This window comes from Halyomorpha halys, unplaced genomic scaffold, assembly GCF_000696795.3.
Source record: "Halyomorpha halys isolate HHAL.00 unplaced genomic scaffold, Hhal_1.1 Scaffold301.1, whole genome shotgun sequence".
Taxonomy (NCBI): domain Eukaryota; kingdom Metazoa; phylum Arthropoda; class Insecta; order Hemiptera; family Pentatomidae; genus Halyomorpha; species Halyomorpha halys.
The window spans coordinates 514,634-537,561 of NW_027112712.1; the positions used below are offsets into that span (position 1 = coordinate 514,634).

Below are 22,928 nucleotides of genomic sequence, written 5' to 3' on the forward strand. Positions count from 1 at the left end.
ACGCTGCAAAAAAAAACACGTCAAGAAACGCTCGATGTATTAGTAAATGCATCGTGTAGAAATACGATGTATTTACTAATACATCGTGCGAGTACTACATACCTTTCTCAGACACAGTCCGGCCTCTTGGATTTCTCCTAGACAGAAAACTAGCGTGGAATCCACATACTAGACATAAAGAACGATATATATATATATATAAAATATAATTTCGTAATTAATCTAATTATGTAATTTTATTTATCATGGTATTATTGATCAGCTATTTTATTGTAGCTGATTTGGTGGTATTAGATTTTCCAAGCCGAGGTTTGGTCTACATGATGTATTTGTGTCAATACTATCGGAAATAACTGAACTTATTTACATAAATTGATATATAAAAAATATTTACCTTTGGCGTCAGACGTTTGGAGATAAACATCCTTAGATGTTATATTTGTAATCGAATCACAAGATTTTCTTGTCAACAGACAGGTGCTGAACTGGTAACTATCGATGTTGGGGTTTGTATAGAGCCACATTGCTGCTGATGTGATTTGTGATTTTTTTATTCTTTCGGGTATTTCGAAGCTGAATTTCAGTTTTACAAGATTGGAATCCACGGAGCAGGCTACATCTGAAAATAACAATTTTTTAAAAGTTGTTTAATGACAGTTTGTAACACGGGCGGATACAGGGAGGGTCAGGAGGGTCACACCACTCATGGATCAACTCTATAGAAAAAGTAAATAAATGATTTCTGCATTACAAACATAAATTTTGTTTTTAAAGGAACTCACCTTTCTACTGGTGATTATTTCACATCTCCCGAACCCTCCGTTCTAGTGACCGCAATATCGTGTCGCTCTGGAGTCCGTAGGTTTAAGCTATTGGTTTGTTAGGAGTATCTTCGTTTCTTTAACCATTTTAGTACTGGACGAAAAAGAGGTTCCTATGCCAAGATAACCGGCCGAATTTCACGATTTCACTAGGGTTTAGAAAAAGGCTAATGAAAACTAAACAAAAAATAATATTTAAATAATTCAAAAAACAGAGTATTAAGGACGAAATGGAGAATAGAACAGCGACACTGATTATTCTATATACATTAAAAATTATGTAAATACCATTCTCTTTCCAAGAAACGTTTATTTTACGTTGTTATTGAAAAACCTCTTTTTTTTATTGTCTCGTAATGAAATTAAACCATTTATAATGTATTATAAATTTATACTCGCAAGAGTTCTCTCGCAATCGAATAGTATAGCACTACCAAGTTCCGGGCCGATATATTGGAGCACTTTTGGCCAGTGAAGCAAAGGACGATACATCAGCCTCTGGCACTAAAAGGGTTAATCAAGTGTATATATTGCGTTTGATTTCCTCTAAGACTGACATGCCTGCATCTTTCTCAGAACGGTATGGAAATATGGAAATGCTCGAGCGCTTGAGAAAAACTTGTGCCGAAAGAAAACTGGATGGTTTTAGTATTTTTAGTAAGCTCTTCTGAGCAGCGAAAAAATTGCTGCAAATTGTGTGTTCTCAGGGTGGGAGGGCGAGGTAGGATGTCAGTCTTAGGAGACCAACCAATTTGTCGGGTTCAATTGGAAATTCAACTTGATAATTTTGAAAATTAGTACAGTCAATGTATTTCTTGAAATTCAATGCATTCCTTAATTTTAATCTCTGTAACTATGTGATGATATATTTCCTTGTATGAATCCAACAATATTAAAAGACACATACGTCAGTTTTTTACTTTCACTAACCGATTTAGGGAATATATACTTAAAATAGAAAATAAACTTTCTCATCATCTCAAAAATGGTTCCAGTGATTTTGATTAAACTCGATTATGTACAATTGAACGATCGTTATTATCAAATAGATATAATTTTCATTGAAATAGTCTGACATGGCTACCTTTAATTTTATTTATTTCAAATTTTTATTAGTAATGAACAATTTATAAATATTAGCCACCAAAGGACTTAATGATTAACTTGAGGAAATAAGAGGAAAAATATTTGTTAAGGTTAAAAACACATTTCCGGTAATTAGTGTACTAACATATAATAATAGTAATAAGAGTAGAGTTATTATATACCCTTCCTATTACCCTCCAAGAACTGTCAAAAATCATTTACCACAACACCTCATAGACCTAATTTTAAAAAAATAATATAAGGCAATCCACAGTGTTATTTTTGCCTAAGATACTGATTGAGTTTCAATCTTGGAAACATACCTAATATGATTATATCGATACTAGAATATATTAACTGATATCATAGCAATAGTTAATATTTAAGAAATATATAAATACAATGAAATTGAAAAAAAAGTTATTTGATAAGAATATGTGACATTGATGTAATAAATAATATTTGTTATACAAATATATTCCTACATTTTTTTTTCTTTCTTTAAGGTAATAAATATTTCTGGAGTGTGAGAGCTATTATCGGCTAAGAGACTTAACCCATATCAAAGACCGCGCCAAATCACAATGACAACACACTAGACACCAAGCCAACCGCCGGTCCTATAATTACTACTATAAGCAATTAATGCGAGAATTAGCCACCTTCCGTTCTCAGTCCATTAACTCCTACCTTTCCTCACTTTCTGCTTGTAGATAATTCGCTGTGGAATATTACCAAAATAATTTTAAAGTCATGTTTACCATCTCCTTCGGCAAGGCGATGGCTCCTGGGCAACGTTTGACGAAGATAAAGGTGAAGAATTCGCCAAATAACTTTCCATTGCAATCACTCCTCACCCTAAATCCCATCCCGCCCACGCCAAAACAGTCGAAGAATTTCTTATGTCACCAATCCCGCTTTCCTTATCTCCTAAACCAGTTAATCTCTGGTTATCTTTCTTCTAAAATCCAAAATCTCTCCAAATCTCTGGGATATGACCTTCTTACCCCTCAGTTCCTACGTCAACTTATGTCTAAAGCAGTCATATTCCTTACATACCTTTACAACTGCATCTTGCGTACGACCCACTTTCCATATGGAAACATTCTACTATTATCCTTTTCCTAAAACCTGGCAAAACTTCAAACAGCATAACGTCTTATAGACCAATCATCCTTCTTCCTATTCTTTCAAAAATCTTTGAAGAGGTCCTTCTTCATATAATTATATCTATAATAGAATATCCCAATATTCCTTCTCATTAGTTTGGATTTCGTACTCAACATTCCACTGTTCAGCAAGGATTTTGAGTAGTTGACCATATTTCTTCTACCCATATACAGCACAATACTGTTCGGGTGCATTTCTGGACATTGCACAGGTTTTTGATCGGGTGTGGCACACCGAAATGCTCTTCAAGCTTTAAATCCATCTTTCCTAGTCCTCAGATCCTAGCTCTCAGACTGCTTCTTTCGCATCCACCATGGTACAGAATTTTCTAAATGTAAATCCTGTTGAGTTCGGTATTCCACCAAGCAGCGTCTTGGGTCCTGTCCACTACATTCTCTATACCGCAGACATTCATCTTCTTCATGATCATACAGCATCCCTAAACCTACAAAGGCACCTCTTCCTTATCGAAGATTGGTGTAACAATTGGCAAACAAAAGTAGAGTCCAAATGTTATCTTGAACCTCCAACACAGGTCCTGTCCGCCAGTTTATTTTAACTACATACCTTTCTCAGACACAGTCCGGCCTCTTGGATTTCTCCTAGACAGAAAACTAGCGTGGAATCCACATACTAGACATAAAGAACGAGAATTTAACCGAAGATTTGAAGAATTATGTGGACTGCTAAGTAGAAAATCACAGCTTTTAGTAGACAACAAATTACTGCTTCACAATACAATAATAAAACCAATCTGGACTGGATATGTGGGGGACAGATAAAATCTGTTACATCAAATGCGTTCAATCTTTTCGGTCCAAATCCCTTCAAACAAAAGCTAATGCTCCTTGCTATGGATTGAATGAACAAATGAAATTCAAAAATCCTCTAAAATGGACAAAAAAAAAAGAAAAAAAAGAGAACAACCAATTTTGGAATTGCTGCAGAAGTTTCCCTAATTTCTCGAGAAATATGGTATGGGTGTCAAATACTATATTCCATGCCCATTCATATGATATGCAATAATATATAGGTTATGATAAGTTAATATTTCTTAAAACCTAATATAAAATTTTTATTTTTAAATATATAATTATTTAAAAGCAGTTGTAGCGGTAAAAAAAATGGTGGTTTATGTCATTCTGCAAAGACACCATGACAATCAAATCGTAACCTAAGTACAACGTTTTGAGTGGACAATAGAAGACATTAACAACATAGATTTGCATGTGCAGCCCATGAATCCTATGTCGATAAGCATGCTCCTTGATAATGCATTATTTATCAAAGCAATCCACTAATACTTTGCGTTCATCCCCAAAACTAAGTTGAAGAAATTTGTGAAAAATTTATGGCTTATCAACTGAATCATTACTAACGTCTGGGTTGAGGTTATTTTCATGAAAACCTAAATATTAACATTGCTTTTTCACAACAACGTTTTCTTAAATTAATTTTTTTCCATTAGAAGTCAATTATTTATTTTGTTCAATCCATAAATGTCATTATTTTTGTTATTAATTTTCCTTTTCTCTTTTATTAAAAATTATTATTTTTATCTATTTATTTTATCTTATTTTTTTTTCATAACGGTGTATATTGTTAGGGGTCTCTTTTGTATGAGATTACTCCCCCCCCCCATAATCAATTGTTAAAAAAAACAAAAAAGTGTACCTCTTACATTAACCACGTAAGGTCCACCAGGGCCACCTACGGTCTGGTAATAAATTTAAAAAATAAATAAAAAAAATAAACTGTTTGGAGCACAATGTAAATTTTAGTTAAATGTTATATTTTTATATCTCTCCCATACTTTTACGAAGGAAAAATGTTCAATAATTTGGAACGAGAAATACTATTTAAAATACTTTTCTGAATATTGTTGAAAGTGAAGTTAGTCAATCAGTCAACTCCCAGGTTCATTTGAAAAATTAGTACGAGAAAGTATGGCCTCAATGAATAAATTAGAAATATCTGAAACGAGCAAGGATTTAATATCAACTCAACATTGATTTTTCTTCTTTGAGGAATACACAAAATTATTTCACTAAGAAAGAACACAGTTACGAAATTTTATATCAGTAAATTATCGTTAGACTTATTCATAATAACTGATCAAACCGATTAATTAAATTAAATGAAATTTGAATAAATTGTTCAAATAAGGGAGAACCTACATTTAAGTAGCTATTTTTAAAAATTATAATTGTTTATCATGAAATAAAAAAACAAAACAAGAAATGTTGGCTGGCTGTCCTAATTATATCTGTTGTTTCTAGGTAAATATCATGTCCATGATAAGATAAGACAAATAATAAATTTAAATTTTAGCTCTTACATATTTTAAGTAGAAGGAGAATCGTTAAAATTTCAAAATATATCTAATGACGGTAAGTGATCTAACATTTTTGAAACAAAGAGCATAATTGGTTGTCATATCATCAGAAATATTATTAATCATCCATCGATTATATTCAGCCCACACTTTATTTTTGTATTTAATCACATATTAATTAATTAAATTAAAATAAATCTGTGCCGTTACAACTCAAGAAGGGCCAGGGGTGCAGTATTTTGTAAGGAAGTACTATAACTAAACCAACGGTTGAGCAAGGAGGTGAGTTTGTCAGAATCACGTTCTACCGCCAGATTTTTTTCTAATTAAGGGTACCCTCTTTATGAGCCTGGATGGATTCCGGAGGGTTTCGAATCCACAGGACTGACTCAACGGCTACAACAAAACAGATAATAATTATCTGCCCTTGCCGGATTCGAACCCAGGTCCATGGAATAAGTAGTCCATAGCCTTACCAATTAATTAATCAATATATTGAATTAATTGTTAGGGATGGAGTAGCTCATTGCTAAGCCACTATACTAATAACTCCAATAAGCTATACTAATAACTATACTAATAAGCCCCCGGCTTCGCGTTCGGCAGCTGCAGATAATTATTTCTGTTTCAGAGTATACGTATTTTAATAAGGAATGAAAATTATTTATATAAATTATATAATTAAAGCACTTAATTAACCATTGTAGCCTACTACCCTTATTTCTTTATTTATTTACTTTAATTATATGATTCCTCATAACTGTGTTTATAGGTTCATTAGCAGAGACTAACAACCAATACTAAATTATCAATGATCTAATTACATCGAATCTAAATAATACACACAAACATGTACGGCATAGTAAAAGCGATTCTGTTTAAAAAAAATATTAATCTTGAAATTTGTGACTTGAAGTATTATCCCAAATGTTTCATGGTACTTAAGACAACACTGACAATGACTATGGAACACTTGGTAACGCGGCAGTCTATTAACCCACAGTTTGTCAGATCGAATCCCCGGTCCCACCCGGGCTTTTTTCAAGCACAAATTAATGCAAAACACATTGATAACCTCCCCCCGGGCATTTGTAAGGACCGTTAGCCAATGGGCGGCACTCATAAAAAATAGGCGTGGGAATGACGAACCTACCCTGCGAAAAAAAACACGTCAAGAAACGCGCGATGTATTAGTAAATGCATCGTGTAGAAATACGATGTATTTACTAATACATCGTGCGAGTACGTAGGCCTCCATGGTCTGTTGCCCATAGAATAATAATAATAATGGAATATATAGTATGGGGTAGCGGTCGTTTTCGATGGAAATACAGGCTTGAAAGTCCTCTAAGACCAAATCATGAAATGTAGTATTATAAGAAATATAGTAAGGAGAATGTTTGTCATTGTGGAGAGTATTGAAGTCGAACTTGAAAGGAGCAAAGATTCCAACTCAAAGTAGGATCGTAAGCGAAAGTATTGTGATGCATAAACCGCACCAGATTTTTACTTTCACTTACCTAAATATGAAACATATAGTAAGGAAAAGTATTAGAAAATCGAAAAAATTCGAATCCCAATTTCCAACAAATATATACGTTTTAAGGTCTCCTGAATCCAAATTATCAATTCTCACAAAATGCTGTGTCTCTGTGTGTTAAACCTTAACCCACTTAAATCACGTATATTCATTTTTAGTTCAGATTTCAATTTTCATGTTTAGAGTAAAGATCGAGGAGGTTTTTAAGTAGAATTAACTTTTGTCTAATGTTCGTATAAACAAAAACAAATATTTTTGTAGGCTTCATGGTATTTCCTCAAAATTTAGCTTCAAACAAATATTAAAATATATTTCAAGCCACTACTGATAAATAAAAGTTTTTTCATATGATGAATCTAAAACTGTACATGGGTTATCACAATGGTTTTACTTACAATTACATTTTTATGTCAAGTTCTTTGGTCCATCGGTTATTTTGGATCCTCCAGGGCCTTTTTTGTATATTTAACAATATTCCATTGATCAAATAAAGTTATTTAAAAAATAACATAAAATATTTTATATTTCAAATACTGATAATGATAATGATAATGAGTCGAAGCAAAGTTGCTATTTAAATATTTTAAATTTTATTTTAAGAATAATATTACTACATTAAAATTTTGAAATATATTTAATAAGAGAAATAAGGCACTGTAATGCGTAGATTACTCTTTTCGATTTATAGTGGGGTTTTCAAGATGCGAAAAACGAATATCAGCTTTCTATCTGTGAAAATATTTTACACTTCTTTGCTAAGTCAGTCAGTCCAAATTGTTTATATACTGTACCCATATGACAGCACAACTGAAACACTATGTATAATTCAATTTACTTTATCAAGTAGAATAAGAAAAAAATATTGTCATTATACTCTAAATCAGTTTAAATGTATAAGTAACCAAAAAAAAAGTTTACGGGAACACCTGACCCTCTGGGGGGGGGGGGAACGAATCCAACTAAAAATTAAGAATTTGGTTTTCTATGGAAATTCTTATTTAAGGACGCTAAAAATTAACCTGAATCACTTTTTCATAAATATCTACATTTTTATGGAGGGGGGGGCCTTCTTAACTCAAAGTTTCTTTTGGTTTTTGTATTTTTTCTACTTTAAACTGATTTAATGTAATAAGTAATATTTGTTTTCCTATTCTACACAAAAAAATACTAATCGATTTATATGTTATATTCTTTGAATCCATAGAGGGGAAAGGGAGAAAACGAAAATACAAAAAATAGTAATAAATATATAAACAATATATTTTTTTCTCAGCTCCCTGAGTACAATGGCTAGAACTAACGGATATGTGACATATTTTTCGACCATGTACCACAAAAAAAAATTTCATTAAAATCGGGGTTCCCACGTGTCTATTCTCTCTTTGTGAGAGAATTGTTTTACAGGATGAATTTATTCATGGAACGCCGAAAAAATATCTTGTGTGGTACATATCACAACTTTCACTCACTACATAAATTCCTATATTAAGGTTTTTCTCGGTGAAAATAACGAACATCAGCTTCCAGCTAAGAATACAGCAGTTCAACAGGGAACGAAGGTAACGCCTGTATAGAAAAATGCGATAAGAGGAGATCGGACGATCTCGTCTTTTTCCACTTCGAACTTTTGAATCTATTTTTCCTTTAATTATTCACCAAACTGTTTCATATCTATTATTTCTTATAGCTAATAAGAAGAACTTATTTTTTCAAATAAACAAAATTAAAAATACTGAAGATGAAATTTTATTTTTCAAAATTCATCATTTAAGCCAGTATAACAGACTATTTCAATGAAGATAAGACCTATTTTATATTAAAAAGCACTTAATTCTACATTGATTCACCAAGTTCAATCAAAATCATTTGGGCCGTTTTTTAGAAAATCCTAAAAAAATTGTGAAATCGATTCAATAAATTGGTGCTCGTGGTTATTTGGTTTTTACAAAGAAGTTGCTGTAACAGCTCAGGTATTTATGTATGAATATGTAATTTCAGTTTTGCTTGATTTTTTTTTTTTTTTTTGAGCTAGGCTGTACATATATCGGCATTTCTATTACTCTAAAAAGATTAGAAAAAATTAAACTTGACTTAAAAAACCTAATGGGATTTTGATTCCCATTTTTTAGGTTTAAATTTCCAAGAGTTTGATTACAAAAATGTCCCAGGCAACAAAGGAAAAATGGAACAAACTGAAAAATATAAACAACCAATGGGGAAAATAGTATAAAAGGTTTCCAACTAAGTTCTAGTTAACATACTCATGTTTGTTATGTTGTATCTTTCATTCTTTTATGTTCTATTCAATAGAACAAAATCGAAAGATTGTGTTTATTAATCGAATAGATTACTTAAATATTTTTATCGGGTTCAAATGCCGATAGATTTAAGATTGAATTGCAACACAATCTGGACCATGATATGATGAATTAACGACCCATTACAAAACTTACAAGTTGTGGTTGGGAGGGGGGCTCCAAGGCTGCAATCACGCCGCGCGTGCCAATAAATCATTTTACGTAGTCCATCTGCGAATTACGCCACAGCATAAATAATCCGTTTACGACAAGCGCTTATCGAAATTTACTAGATAGTGTAAAAACTCAGCCATAAAAATATGAATTAAATTGTGATAAATGGAAAAAGTTTGGACTCCAAATGTCTGTAATGGGCATTGCAGTAGTCATGAATATTTTTCCTGTCGGTTCGCTTTCAATACTTTTAAATACTACAAATGGCATCACCAAAATATATTTAAGAAAATCATTTATACAAATAAATACTTTTTGAGCTAATAATAAATTCAACTTCACAACCTAGAAATGCTTGCTTAATAACTTATTGAGTCGTAACTAACCTAGAATGTAATCATACACATACAACTTTAAGCTTCCCCCAAAAAAGCTCCTAGTTTAATTTTTAAAAAAACAAAACAAAAAGTCCTACTATTTAACAATTGTGCTGAAGATAGAAACATTTAAATTTCAAAGAGGTGATCCTACAAATGTTAGATAATTACACATACCAAAACTAAATCTAATTAGAAAATGTAATAAATAGATACGCAGTTTTTTTGTATCACTTTAATGTTTGTTCTGTTTTATTGTTTTTTTTTATGTTTATTAAGTACGTTTTTTTTTTCATTTTTTTACGAATATTTTCATAATTAAACAAATAAGTAATATATAGCGCAATATATGCTTGCTTATTCATTCTCTTTTTTCATCATTATCTCGTCAGTTAACATATTAGATGGTTTCATCTACCATTTGTTGGTGGATGATTCTCAGGGAGTTATTAAACAATATTTTTCTGAATAATGAGTTTTTGATAGAAATCAAAAGCAATACATTTATAAAATAGTTCAGTACTTTTTATTTATATTTTATTTCTTAATGAACATTAGCTATACAACAAAGACCGTTTAACAACATCTAAGTATCAACTGTAAATATTTTCCTCATTTGTACCGACCAAGAATTATTATTCGAAGCAGTCACAATATATATTAATATATTAATTAATTGAATCCAAGTAATGTTAAGAAATTTTGCGTCATAGCTAACAGGTATTTTTGTTTATTAGTTTGTCGGCAGTGGTTGGTTTATTACTTCCTTATGTTTGAATAGAAAATTAAATTAGTCCAAGTTCACGCCAACAAAAAAAAAAAAATTATGATTGTCTAAAAGTATTTTTAATTATGTTATATTATATTGAACATTTTATATCGAATAACAAACCAAAATAGAGAGATATGCTTTATTTAGCCACCATACCCAAATACATCGGGTAGCTATAAAACACAGTATGCCAATTAATCCATGATCGGAAATATATACACTAAATATAAGTATTAATATTTGTATAGCTTTACCTTCATTTAATAGCACGTGTACATTTATTAGTGCGTAAAGAATTAATGTTTATTAGATTAACATTGATTTATTATCCCAGTTAGAATGTTGTTATTTTTAACTTTCTAGTTACACTGTACCTGACAAGAGGCAATAATTATGGTGATTTATAGAGAAAAGACACTAAAGAAGTGTGTAATGCCTGTGTTGATAAATACGAATACTTCCCATTCAACTGTAAAATATCATAGTTTTGTCTTTATTTAATTTTCTTGGGTATATGTGTAAGTTAGTTCAATGAACTGGCTAAAATGCTTTGCGTTCTAGCATTTAAACTAAACAATTAAAAGATCCAAAAATATAACTTCCAAAACTAGTAAATGTTACAAAGCACTTGTTTGCTTAAACACAAATTCGTATTGTTCATAGTTAATACAACTAATGCAATATACTACCTTGAGTCATGACTATAACTTGTTCAGTTGACAGGTGGCGTTTCCTAATAGGCTTGAAGTTTCTGTCAGTTTTGAAAACTTCTCCGTCTATTATCGGATGTGGTATGGAAGTCTTCTGTGGTTTCCGCACGGAGGGTGCTCTTTCCAAACCCAGTTTTCTCAGAATGTTTTGTTTTGCCATTTCAATTCGAATGTCTGTGATATTAAAATCTGGGATTCCTAAATAATTTTTAACTTGTGCACACCCTTGGCAGGTTGGATTCTTCCCTTCTCTCTCAAGATACTGGTAGGCCAAATCGTTCCAAACTTCTTCAAGAACTGCCCCCTTCTTGTGCTTCCGTGGTCTTGACGCAAAAACACCAGCGGCGAAAAAAACTAAGAAAAGTGCAATATTCATTTTAGGCGGACGATACTACAGACCTCTATGCATTTCCATCTATGTGTGGATGGAAAGGAGTCCTTGATCTAACTCAATTGCTTTATTGATGATCAACACTGGGCCATCAATTACAATACCAGATTTCCTAATCCCCTCTTTCCTTGTCCCTTAATTATGGTTCACAAAGCTTTTAACTGAACTCGATTTGTCACATAATTCAGACTATTTAGTGAATTTTAAAGTTAATTCCAATATTTCGAATGAATTTACGTTTAAGAAAAGGAAGCAGGAAATGGACGAGTGCAATTGATAAAGAAAAATCATGTTTTATTATAAATTCATTTCTATTGAAATAAATATTGATTAAATTTGTATTTCCAAAATTTAGGTAACTATATAATCAAAATTAAAGTAGAATTTCCTGAACTTAAATTCTATCATTCTGTATTTTCTAAACCTATGATTCTATTTTCTTATTATCTACCGTTTCTATATTTAAATTTTTTTTTCCTGGAAGACGATTTTTAGTGAAGACAAAAATATTGATATAAAATAAAATCCATTTTTCTTATACACTTCTAGGATACTTTTTGTTTATCTCTTGAAATTAATTTTGTAACAAAAAAATAAATTAAAATACTCATAAACTACAAGTGCATAACATTCCGACTCCGTAAGCCATTATTTCCAACGTAGAATGCACGCCTTACGTCAAGGAGATCTAATCGATTTCAACTTGGCTGAAATGAAAAATTATTATTATTATTAATCTGAGACTAGTTGCGAACTAAGAGCAATATTGTAAAATTATTATATGTATCTTTTGTTTATTCTCCTAATGAAAATATATTGTTACAGTGTGGCTATAATTCAGCCTTTTTGGGAGAAGACATACAACTATTAAATTAAACACAAATCAGTAGCGAATTGGACAATATTTTTTGGGACATATATTTTTTTTATTATCATTTACTTATTGCTATTTACAACTGTATTTACATAAAAAAGCATTGATAAATTTGATGTAAGATCACAATGGAGCTATACAGGCATGTAGAGAAACTACTCATTGGTAGCACTCAACGGGACATACATATTTAAGATGACGTGTTTAAATAGGTAGACAAATTTGCGTTACTGAACTCTACAATATCTTAAAGAAATTTTAAGTTTAAGGCTGCAATGTCTCTGTTCTAAAATTAATTTCATGACCATTGTCACGAAAGGCCGAGTTTACTAATTCTATTATACTTTCGACTGTTATTTATGAATTTGAAACGTGTTCACATATATGGAGGGAATAACTTGTTTAGGTTTGAAATGAACTGTAAAATAATGTTTGAAAAGTTTCTGAAAATAAATTATCTTATTGGACACTAGTCTAGGAAAACGATGAGTCGACGCCATAATTAGAAGGCTACATAGCCCAAAATCGCGCAACCTACACCCGGTAAATGTAGTGTAGAAGTGGGACAATATCAGAAGTAAGCGTGTTGAGTTCTTTGAATGGTTTTCGAATGAATCACTAAAAGGTTAGTCAGCTCTAAATAGGAAGGTTAACGTCCTAGGGGTCAACCGAAAAGTGTATAGGAGAATTGGGTCAGGAGGAAGGGAAGGATTTCGGTAATGCATACCAGAAGAATGGTCAATAAAGGATCATGAGCCACTGTTCTAACCGTTATAATTTTATACGACAGGTTCCCGAAAACGACTGACATGTCGTTCTCAGTGTTCCAATCAGACAGTCCTGACGAAGCCTTGCCAAGTGGGATTTCGGGGAAACGTTGTTTAACAATAAATAGTTTTCTTTTACTATTTTGATACCTTTAGTGACCACCACAATTTTCATTTTCAATTAGACAATTTTATTGATACGAGAATTAAATAGATTATTCTTTGAAGATTAAAATTTCTTTAATGGGAAATGTTTTTTATTTGAATGGTTTTGTAACAACCATATTTACAAGATCTATTCTCTATAATTTTTCCATATTGTTTTCCCTGAATTTTATTCGGGACACTTAGTATTAAGTATTAGTAATAAGTATTGTTATTTCATTTATTGTTTTCATGTACTTAAATTCCTCTACGAATGCAATCCTATTCCTTTTTATACATTTATGTACATTTCCAAATCTAGGAATTTACATATGTAAATTTTTACTGATCATTGGAACCTGTAGCAGCAAGCCCTCCTGCTACCTGCTGATCCTTGAGTGAACAAAAAACAATTTGAAGGTGCCAATATAGCCGATACATCCTGACCTGCTACACAGCGGTCAATAATTAAGCCATTACTCAACAGAGAAACGTCTTATGCCTAGTTTCTGTTAATTCCTTGTATATACTTAGATTTTACTTTCTTAATAACTATACGATATATTGTAATATTCCCTGATCTACATAAAGCTTAAGAGACTAGCTTTAAGGTTAGTCTATGCTAAAAAAAAGCTAGGATGTTCCTCTAAGTAGCCTTAATATTCTGGGTGAATTTACTATCCAAGATTAATCTGTAAAAATCAATCCTAAATGAATTCACTACAACGATGGATTGTACAACACAGTTGATCCTAGATACACTGCTAGTGGATCAAAATTACTTACCACTTTTTTAGTATTTAAAGATTGTAGTGATTTCTGAAATCTTCTTTGAGTCTTTCTTCTTCCTGATATTTCTAAATACCCGCAAATACACCTCGACTGCATCTGTTTATCTGCACGGATCTAAGGTTAATTCCCCCCATACCACTGTAGACGCATAAAATACTAATTGAGGTTACTTTCATTTGAGGATCACCTTATCCAACCCTGTAAATTCAATTTTTGTCACGTCAAAATGACCAGTGTACCGAGGGTGATTTAATATCTTCACACAGAGATCCTCAAATTTAAGTGTTAAAATTCATGGAGGTTGATAGGAATGAGGTTTATGCTACATAGATTAGCTAGAACAGTCGGGGAGGGAGGATAACTGAAAAAGCACTACTACGAAAACGCTGGAGGGGACCGGTCTCCAGACACTGTTAAGGAAAATGTTACACTAAGGGAGGGTAATAGCTTCCAGCTGGTGAAATATATAGCAAGGATAAGGGTAACACGTATGAGGTCTCTAATAGGTGTTACCCTTATACTTGTCACCAGTGGGTGATTATACTCGTCTTCCACTGGTGACAAGTTAAAGGAAAACAATCTTCAAAACTTTTGCGTGTATGGAAAGAAAAATAGACAGAAGTCAAAGTAACAACTTCAAAAATTATTTTTTCACTATGTAGACACCTTGGTAGAGCCCCGAAGGGATTCAGAAGGAACCTGTTATCTGACTCGCCAGAAAGACCTAGTATCCTCACAGTAAAATTGACGCCAAGAGCCGCGTTAATAGGGAATTTATTTGAGCTCGTCCAGAAAGTCTCTGTGAATTATTTTTATTGATAATAAATACAATAACTTGGTATTTTCAAAGTTAAACAATTTTATAAACATTTATACTAGGTCATTATTAATTATCTGGTTTTGGCGGAAATTTTACGACTTGATGAGCTTAGAATGTTTTCTAGGCGGCGTTAGCACGCAACTTATTTAAAGCTATACCAACCGTAGCCTAAATATGCGATGCCATATGCCGTTTGATTCTAGTACACCACACCTCCTAAATTGATGACTGATTGAACATTGCTCAACCAACTTGTAAATTACACCAGGCCTATATCTCTTTGTCCGTTCAAATAATCGATTTGATTTCGTTTACGATCGAAAAAAATTAGTCATAATCGAAAACTTACCCGACAATGATATGTTTATAGATTACTTAAGGCATTTTTTTATTATATTCATAGTTTCTTTATCCAGATTATCGTCGTTATGTACTCCATCTAAGGCAGAAAGTTTGAGTTATTAGATTTATTGTTTCAATTATTTGTTACTGAGGAATAAAGTATAATTTAGATATTATCCACAATGTCTAATGAGTCAGTTAAGGCTGTAAGTAACTTACACCATTTATATATTTGTATTCATTTTATTTTTTTGCAAGAGTACAATGTAAATTTGTAATTACAAACGTTCTATCTAGAGTTATTAGACTTCCCAAATAAATTTATTTCATTTACCTTCTCTCCCTCCTTAGTTTCTTACAGTCAGACAATTATTTAAAATTGAAACACTTTAACTTTGAGATTTGACTAATTTTATAGTTACTATAGTTATTGTAAAATAATGCTTCAATAAAATTGTTGGTTTATTCAGGCAGTTGATTTTGGTCTTGAAAGTTTGAAAATTATACCTTTAATCCTTGTATCGATAGGATTTTAGTATATCTTGCTAAACTTGATTTGATTGAAACTTGATATCTCTTAATGTGTGTTTGTTTTCTTTGTTGTAATCTTTCAGAGTATTCGGATTGTGTTTTCTTTCATTGAATTATTTCACTTATGTAACCCTCTATAATAACCCTAAAACTATTCTTTTAACACTTTGTTTTTAAGACAAACAGTACCAGTATAACATCCTAATTCCTTATCATCTTAAATAAGAAAATACAGTTTTTAAGTACTATTTGTATTCAAAGTTAAAATTTGTGTTTCTTATGAAGTTGTTGTTGTTGTTGTTGTTGTCTGGGGCTTAAGGGCGTAAAACCCTGAGGTCATCAACGCCCATATCTTATGAAGTTGTAATACACTAGATTCTTCAGGTACTAGTTCATAATTAGTACTGGTATTGGTACTCTAACATGGTAGATGGGCATATACCCATTTATGCACATTTGAAAGAAAATTGTCAACCATTGTTGAAGATTTTGAGCTGACAACTTAAAGTGATTTGCAGTTACATTAATTTAGGCCCTGACCTCAACTGAAAACGGGAGTTTGTTTATCTTTTGATTGGGCAGGAGCCTATAGCTGTGATTCAATTAATACAGTTACAATAATAGTGTAGGTCATTACCCACAATAATAGAACATTGTTTATGAATGTTTACTCTTGTGAACTGTTTACTCTTGTTATTGATCGGAACTTTGGTTATTACACATAAATTTCTTAGGTTTTATATATTCCAGAATGGTAACTGTGCATTTACGACACTAGCAGAATATATTTTAAAATTTTAGTCATAATCTCTGCCACACTCTGATGAAGATCAGAAATCCAGGTTGTAACGTTGGCTTAAATAGATAATTTTTTGTTTATCTGTATTTTTTTCTGACTACACCCCCAACCATCTTCTACACTCATATTTTAAAAACTTATATATTTTTCATAGCATTGCTGATTATAAAACAAAGGTATGGAAATATAATCACTAATGCTTGACTTTACCCAGGTTTGGTTATAATGCATACTAACTTTTATTAGCTAGTGGTAACACCTATTTCCTCTGTACCTTGCAAATGAGGGAGTGGTCACATTGTGCAGAATCAGGTACGAACATCTTAACTTCATGATGTAAGATACATCATTTTACAGTATGAGCTTGTTAGATAAAATTTGATGGATAATAATCCTGAAGTATTTGCTAATTTAGCTAGGGTGTGGAATAATTACAGTAATCATTAGATAATTAGCGTAATGATTAGGTTAAGTGTCAAATGTAATATGAGAGTGACAGTTTGTTGCTGTGTTACTAGTAATTTGGAAATGTGGAGATTTTTTTTTTGTTGCAATGATGATAAATAAGTTAAAATTTACTCATTTTTTAACATATACCTACTTATTATCACTGTTTAATTGATTAACTTTACTATGTTGTGTATTTATGCATGTGGGGTTTATTTTTTTAGTTTGGTCTAGAGACACCCAATTATGTTGGCTTTGCAAATTTGCCTAACCAAGTTCACCGGAAATCTGTTAAGAAAGGATTTGAATTTACTTTGATGGTTGTTGGAGAGTCTGGCCTAGGTAAATCCACTTTGGTAAATAGTCTTTTCCTGACTGATCTGTATCCAGACAGGAAGATCCCTGATGTAGTTGGTGAGTATTGAACTGTATAATTGTGGATATTTCTTGAATAAACTCATTTATATTATATGCGATGAGTTTTGTTAGTATAATTAATTAATGTATATTATGTGGTTAATTTACGATGCTTAACCTTAGGTTTAAGTATAAAAATAAATTAATTTTGTAAATTCATCTGTAATACAAAAATGATACTTCTAACTATGACTTAAATTATCCGGTGTGGTAATGTGTCCCTCGTTTGCAGCTGTCCAAACAAAATGCCTGTACTATCGATGCTATTCGCCCTTCTGCATCCTCGTAATCTACAGTGAGTTCTATGATCACCCCTGTCCTTTTCCTGATTACCGCTCTCTCTCCAGTATTAGCCTCGTGAAAAGAAAATTAAAGCAATTTTAAATATATGCGCAATCCGGAGTACGGCTTCTGGCAATCTTGAGTTCATTACAAAATTACAATTTCAGTTCATTGTAAATTCACCAAATATAAACACAAATCTAATAATGTTTTAAAAATGTTCTTAAACAGACTAAAAATCTACAATAATCTGAAAGTCTATGTTAGTGGTCATCATAAATTCAATACATTACATAAAAAATTAAATCTACCTACGTAGTTCTGGCCACCTCATGCAGTATTTTGGGAGAGAGGCACCATTAGCAGGTAAATCTTGATAATTTCTGGTGAAATCTTCGGGTGACTAGGCTAAGCAACTCCTGTGAAGGGTATTTATAGGGTTTGTCCCCACTCTGGGATACTCAGGTCTATTTGGCAAAGTCTATCAAAATTCTGATAATCCTCAATAAACTTGAAAATTGCTATGCGAGCAAAAATGGCCAGTCGCTGGTCAAATTACTAACTAAAATGTTATCTAAAAAAGTTCCACATGAAAGTGAAATTAAAATTAAAAAGTTGAAAAATAATCAAAATTAATTGATTAGGGAAACAATGCGGTATAGGTGAACCACAGGTGAAAACTCACTTAATCTCTTGTAAATCTCGTAAAGACTCCCAAATAACTCGAAATATTTGCTCCAAATTCCTAAACTGCTCGGTGAAACTTATTAAAATTACACGGTCAATATTGTTAAGTCCAGACCTATCTCGGATAATATTATTTTCAGAACCATGGGTCAAGCATAGAAATGGATACAACTTGAACACATTTTCCACTCAAATCCGGTGTTCCGGGTAACCTACGACAACCGAAAGGTTGAATTGGAAGGGCCACCATAATACATTATGGCATATAATAGCCTACAGGATATACTAGTGCCCATGTGGCCAACAGTCGAAACTCACCTCCTCCAGCGCTCTCTGTGGTGAAAAGCAACCCAGGCTAATGAGAGATAGCCATCTTGTCTTTTTGTTCACTCATCAGTAATATCCACCATGAGTGAGTAGATTTACTGGAGTAGTTTCCTGCAGCAGAGGGGAGAGAGGCAAAGAAATGCGGAGGGAAGAAGGATGCATATAGTAAGTCCACCCGGCAATAATTAACATCCACCACCACATAATTATCATCATCAACCACCTCAGTATCTACAATTCCATAGCCCAGCCATTCAAAATTTACTAACCATCTAATCATAAATGTTTTCTTTCAGTCACCCCCTACACCACTTGTAACTTAAACAATAGAATTTTATTTTCATTCAATCATGTTTCATTTTTCAATTATACAGTCCACTCAAACCCAACAAGCCAACCAAAAGTGAAGTATGTCTAGCATTAAGGTGAAGGTATGCTTCATACACCCGGCATCACAATGTTAATAAATGAACAGTGTTAAATTCCACTTTCTTCTTTCTACCAATATATTAGAAAACCAACAATTATCCTTAGAAAAGAAAAAAAAAATTGCACAATCACTAAATCATGAAATTAAATATTCAAATCAAACATTCACACTGTCATCATTATTCCTTGCAATTCCTTTATCAATCATCAATGGCTCTTTTACGGAGGAAGGCTACAATTAGTATTTAGAATCTTTCTTATGAACTTATATTTTTACTTTCCAAAAACTTGACAAGTACTTTTTTGAAATGGTTAAATTTTACCTGACAGTACTTTTTTTTGTTTACAGACAAAGTTAAGCAAACTGTTGGGCTTGAAGCTTCAACTGTTGAAATAGAAGAGAGAGGTGTAAAACTTCGTTTAACTGTGGTGGATACTCCAGGGTTTGGAGATGCTATTGATAATTCAGATAGGTAATAATTAAATGATGCATTTAAATTTATATGCAGTATTTATGTTGTCATTTTATATGTATAACAATAGTAAAAGCTTGGTTAAAAAAGAGATAATAAATTATTAACTTATTTTTGAAACATTCTGAACCAAAGCCTTTAACCATATTTAACTATTAAAAAGTTGATACTTTGCTATTATTAAGGTAACTTTGTTGATGATTGGAGGTATGAGATACTCCATCTCCAGTGTGATCTGGTCTACATTGTATTTTTTGTGTTATCGTCTGGAACACAAGAATTGAATATTTATTTTATTCACTTAGAAATATGATTTTAAAGGTAAGTATTTCTGTTGATACCTGAATTGGTTAAACATTGATCAGCTTGTGAATTTTGATTAGAATATTTCAAAAATAATGTAATTATAGTTCTCTTTTTTAATAAATTTTAATTTAATTATTTACCTTTATATATTCATATTTTTTTTTTTTTTTAGTTTCAAGGCCATAATTCAGTATATTGATGACCAGTTCGAAAGATTTCTAAGAGATGAGAGTGGATTGAATAGAAGAAATATAATGGATAATCGAGTCCATTGTTGTTTTTATTTCATATCACCTTTTGGGCATGGGTAAAATAAATACATTGTTATACTAAATAAATATATTATTTAGATTCTATTCATGTTTAGCTTTTTCATATTTTTTTTTTCATTTTCATTGCAGATTAAAGCCACTTGATATTGAGTTAATGAAGCAGTTACATAATAAGGTTAATATTGTTCCTGTCATAGCTAAAGCAGACTGCCTTACAAAGAAAGAAATTCTCAGATTAAAAAAACGAGTAAGTTCTCAGTCAATTATATCTTTAGGTTTTTAGTTTTATTCTACTAAGTAATCCTATCATTTAATAATATGCAAATATCAGAACATAAATTTCATAACTACTGTTTAATTTATGTTTCTTTAAATGTATAATTTAACTAATTATGGTATCTAGACATTATACTATACAGGCAGTTCCTGTTTTAAGTTGTTTTGAAGTTAGCTAATTTATACTAGGAACCATTTTATGCCAAAGAAAATTCAAAGTTAACTTATGGTAAAAAAAAAATGTATTATTTTTGATCAAATGAAGCTGTTCAAAAATCAATTTAAATGAAAAATAAAGCTATTAAATTAATTTAAAAAAAAAAATAAGAAAAAAAGATATAAGTGAAGGGAAATCGATTTGATAGTTGAAACAGACATGTCATCAACAAACTTCTTTCTTTTCTTAGTTTATTATGTTATTTTTCTAGTTTCTTCCTGCCCTTGTTAAGTGAGATTCATTAAGTATTTTAAAAAGTAAAATATGTGATAAAAGTGTAAGATTTCTCAAAAACAGCAAGCTATCACAATGCAAATGAAAAATAATGTTATTCAGTTAAGTTGATTCCTATTTGACTTTCCAAGGTATGGAATCTAATGTAAGTATGAGAACCACATGTAGTTAGTTAGCCAAGCAAATGATATTTTAGGATAGGGCTTATTGAAAGGAGAGGTGTGTGAAGCCATATTAGAGGAAATACTAATACTTCCTAAATGTGTATCACCCAAATGTAAATTTATAGACCAATCAATTGAAAAAGAAAAAAAATAATATGTTAGTGTTTACATTCTGAATGAATTTCTTTCTGTAGTATTATAAAACATTTAAAACTATTAGATATGGTAAGGCTGTAAGAAAAGATAGGCTGCCATAACAAAGTCATATTACCGTATTAAGGTGTACTTTTGCTGATACTATCCTTCACAACGGTTGACAGTTGAATAGCAGTTTCAGGGATATGAATAGGCTCTGTTTCATTGGCACTGCTCTGCAGTCATCTGATGTCTCCCTATTGCTCCCCCTCAACGAGTTTCAATGGTTATGGTCACTTTCTTACGTTTCCTTTAATTTTTTTAATATTGGACAAAATAGAATCAACATTTGTTAAAAATTTACTAAAATTTTCACCTTAATAGATACTGATGTTCAAACCTTGATAAATCAATTTTTTTTTTTATTGTAATTTGCATAATTATTAAAAATCATCTGTTGTGATTTCATTATATCATTCCTGAAATGGTTATACAGCTATCACTGTCCTTATTAATAAATTTAAAATCAGAGACATGGCTTTAATTCTTAAAAGGATATCATATTCAACAAAAGTAAAAAAATGTGGCCTTATAGGCACTTGCAGAACCGGTCATTGAAACCAATGAGACATTCTGTGAAATTATGGCATTTACACAGCGATCGTAAAGAGAAAAATACGTTTTTGTTTACAAATGGAAGGATACTGTTTGAGGTGGTTACCAGCTGGAACAATACAGCAACTCAAGGCTGCTAAAACTAACTTTCTCATAGCAATTCCTCAATTTGAGAACAGTCAAAATAAATTTGTATTGCTATTATTTATTTCTACATTAATATTGAATATAATTTGCATTACTTTTTTTCTCTTAGGTACTATCTGATTAGTATTAATGATTACTATTAGTATTTCCAGAATCGTGAGATTTTAGCCTATTATTTGCTTTTACTTTTTTAATATTTTTTATCGGATGTTATGATTTTTTGAAATTATCCACAACTATTGTCTGTTTCGTTCTTTCAAAAAATAAGTTATATAAGAATAAATAAATAATTCTTTAAATTTATTATAGCTAGAAACGTTTTAGAAAAAATAGAAGTACAAATATTTTTCCATCTTTGTTACTTGTCTGTTTTATTTGGAGAAATAATGAAAAGAAAGGGACGCAACGATGAAACCCTTATTTCGTGATAACAACCCTTATTTGTCTATTAGAATTTCACATCCAAGTCTTTTTCTTTTGTATTGGTAAACACTTACAGGAAACCCTGTACATATAAATCTAATCTGAATATTCAAACCACAGAATATATTTTGCAATCCAACTTTTATTAAACTACGCAACACGTTTCAGATCTATGAAATGATCTCTGATTTTTCAAAATGCAATCTGGCTACAAAATAATCAATGTGGCAATAGGAAAAATAAAAAAATAATTATTATTTAAATTTTCTACATATTTGTTTTTCATTTTAATTTATTTATTTATTTTTTATTTTAATTTATTTTTTGTTTTTATT

At 31.4% G+C, this 22,928-nt stretch overlaps 2 protein-coding genes across 2 annotated transcripts in view; one reads left to right on the top strand and one right to left on the bottom strand.

The window, feature by feature from the left end:
- The window catches only part of daw (dawdle), a 44,926-nt gene extending 33,185 nt beyond the window's left edge, over nucleotides 1-11,741 (bottom strand). The window contains exons 1-2 of the mRNA XM_067050508.1: nucleotides 11,262-11,741; nucleotides 395-619 (exon numbers count right to left, since the gene is read on the bottom strand). Of these exons, the coding sequence (XP_066906609.1) occupies nucleotides 395-619; nucleotides 11,262-11,658 (622 nt within the window). The 5' untranslated portion in view covers nucleotides 11,659-11,741. The remainder of the gene's footprint in view (nucleotides 1-394; nucleotides 620-11,261) is intronic.
- Nucleotides 11,742-15,392: 3,651 nt separating this feature from the next.
- Sep1 (Septin 1) overlaps nucleotides 15,393-22,928 on the top strand; it is a 41,004-nt gene continuing 33,468 nt past the window's right edge. The window contains exons 1-5 of the mRNA XM_014421029.2: nucleotides 15,393-15,618; nucleotides 17,414-17,603; nucleotides 19,681-19,804; nucleotides 20,283-20,417; nucleotides 20,512-20,629. Coding sequence (XP_014276515.1) covers nucleotides 15,595-15,618; nucleotides 17,414-17,603; nucleotides 19,681-19,804; nucleotides 20,283-20,417; nucleotides 20,512-20,629 — 591 coding nt within the window. The 5' untranslated portion in view covers nucleotides 15,393-15,594. The remainder of the gene's footprint in view (nucleotides 15,619-17,413; nucleotides 17,604-19,680; nucleotides 19,805-20,282; nucleotides 20,418-20,511; nucleotides 20,630-22,928) is intronic.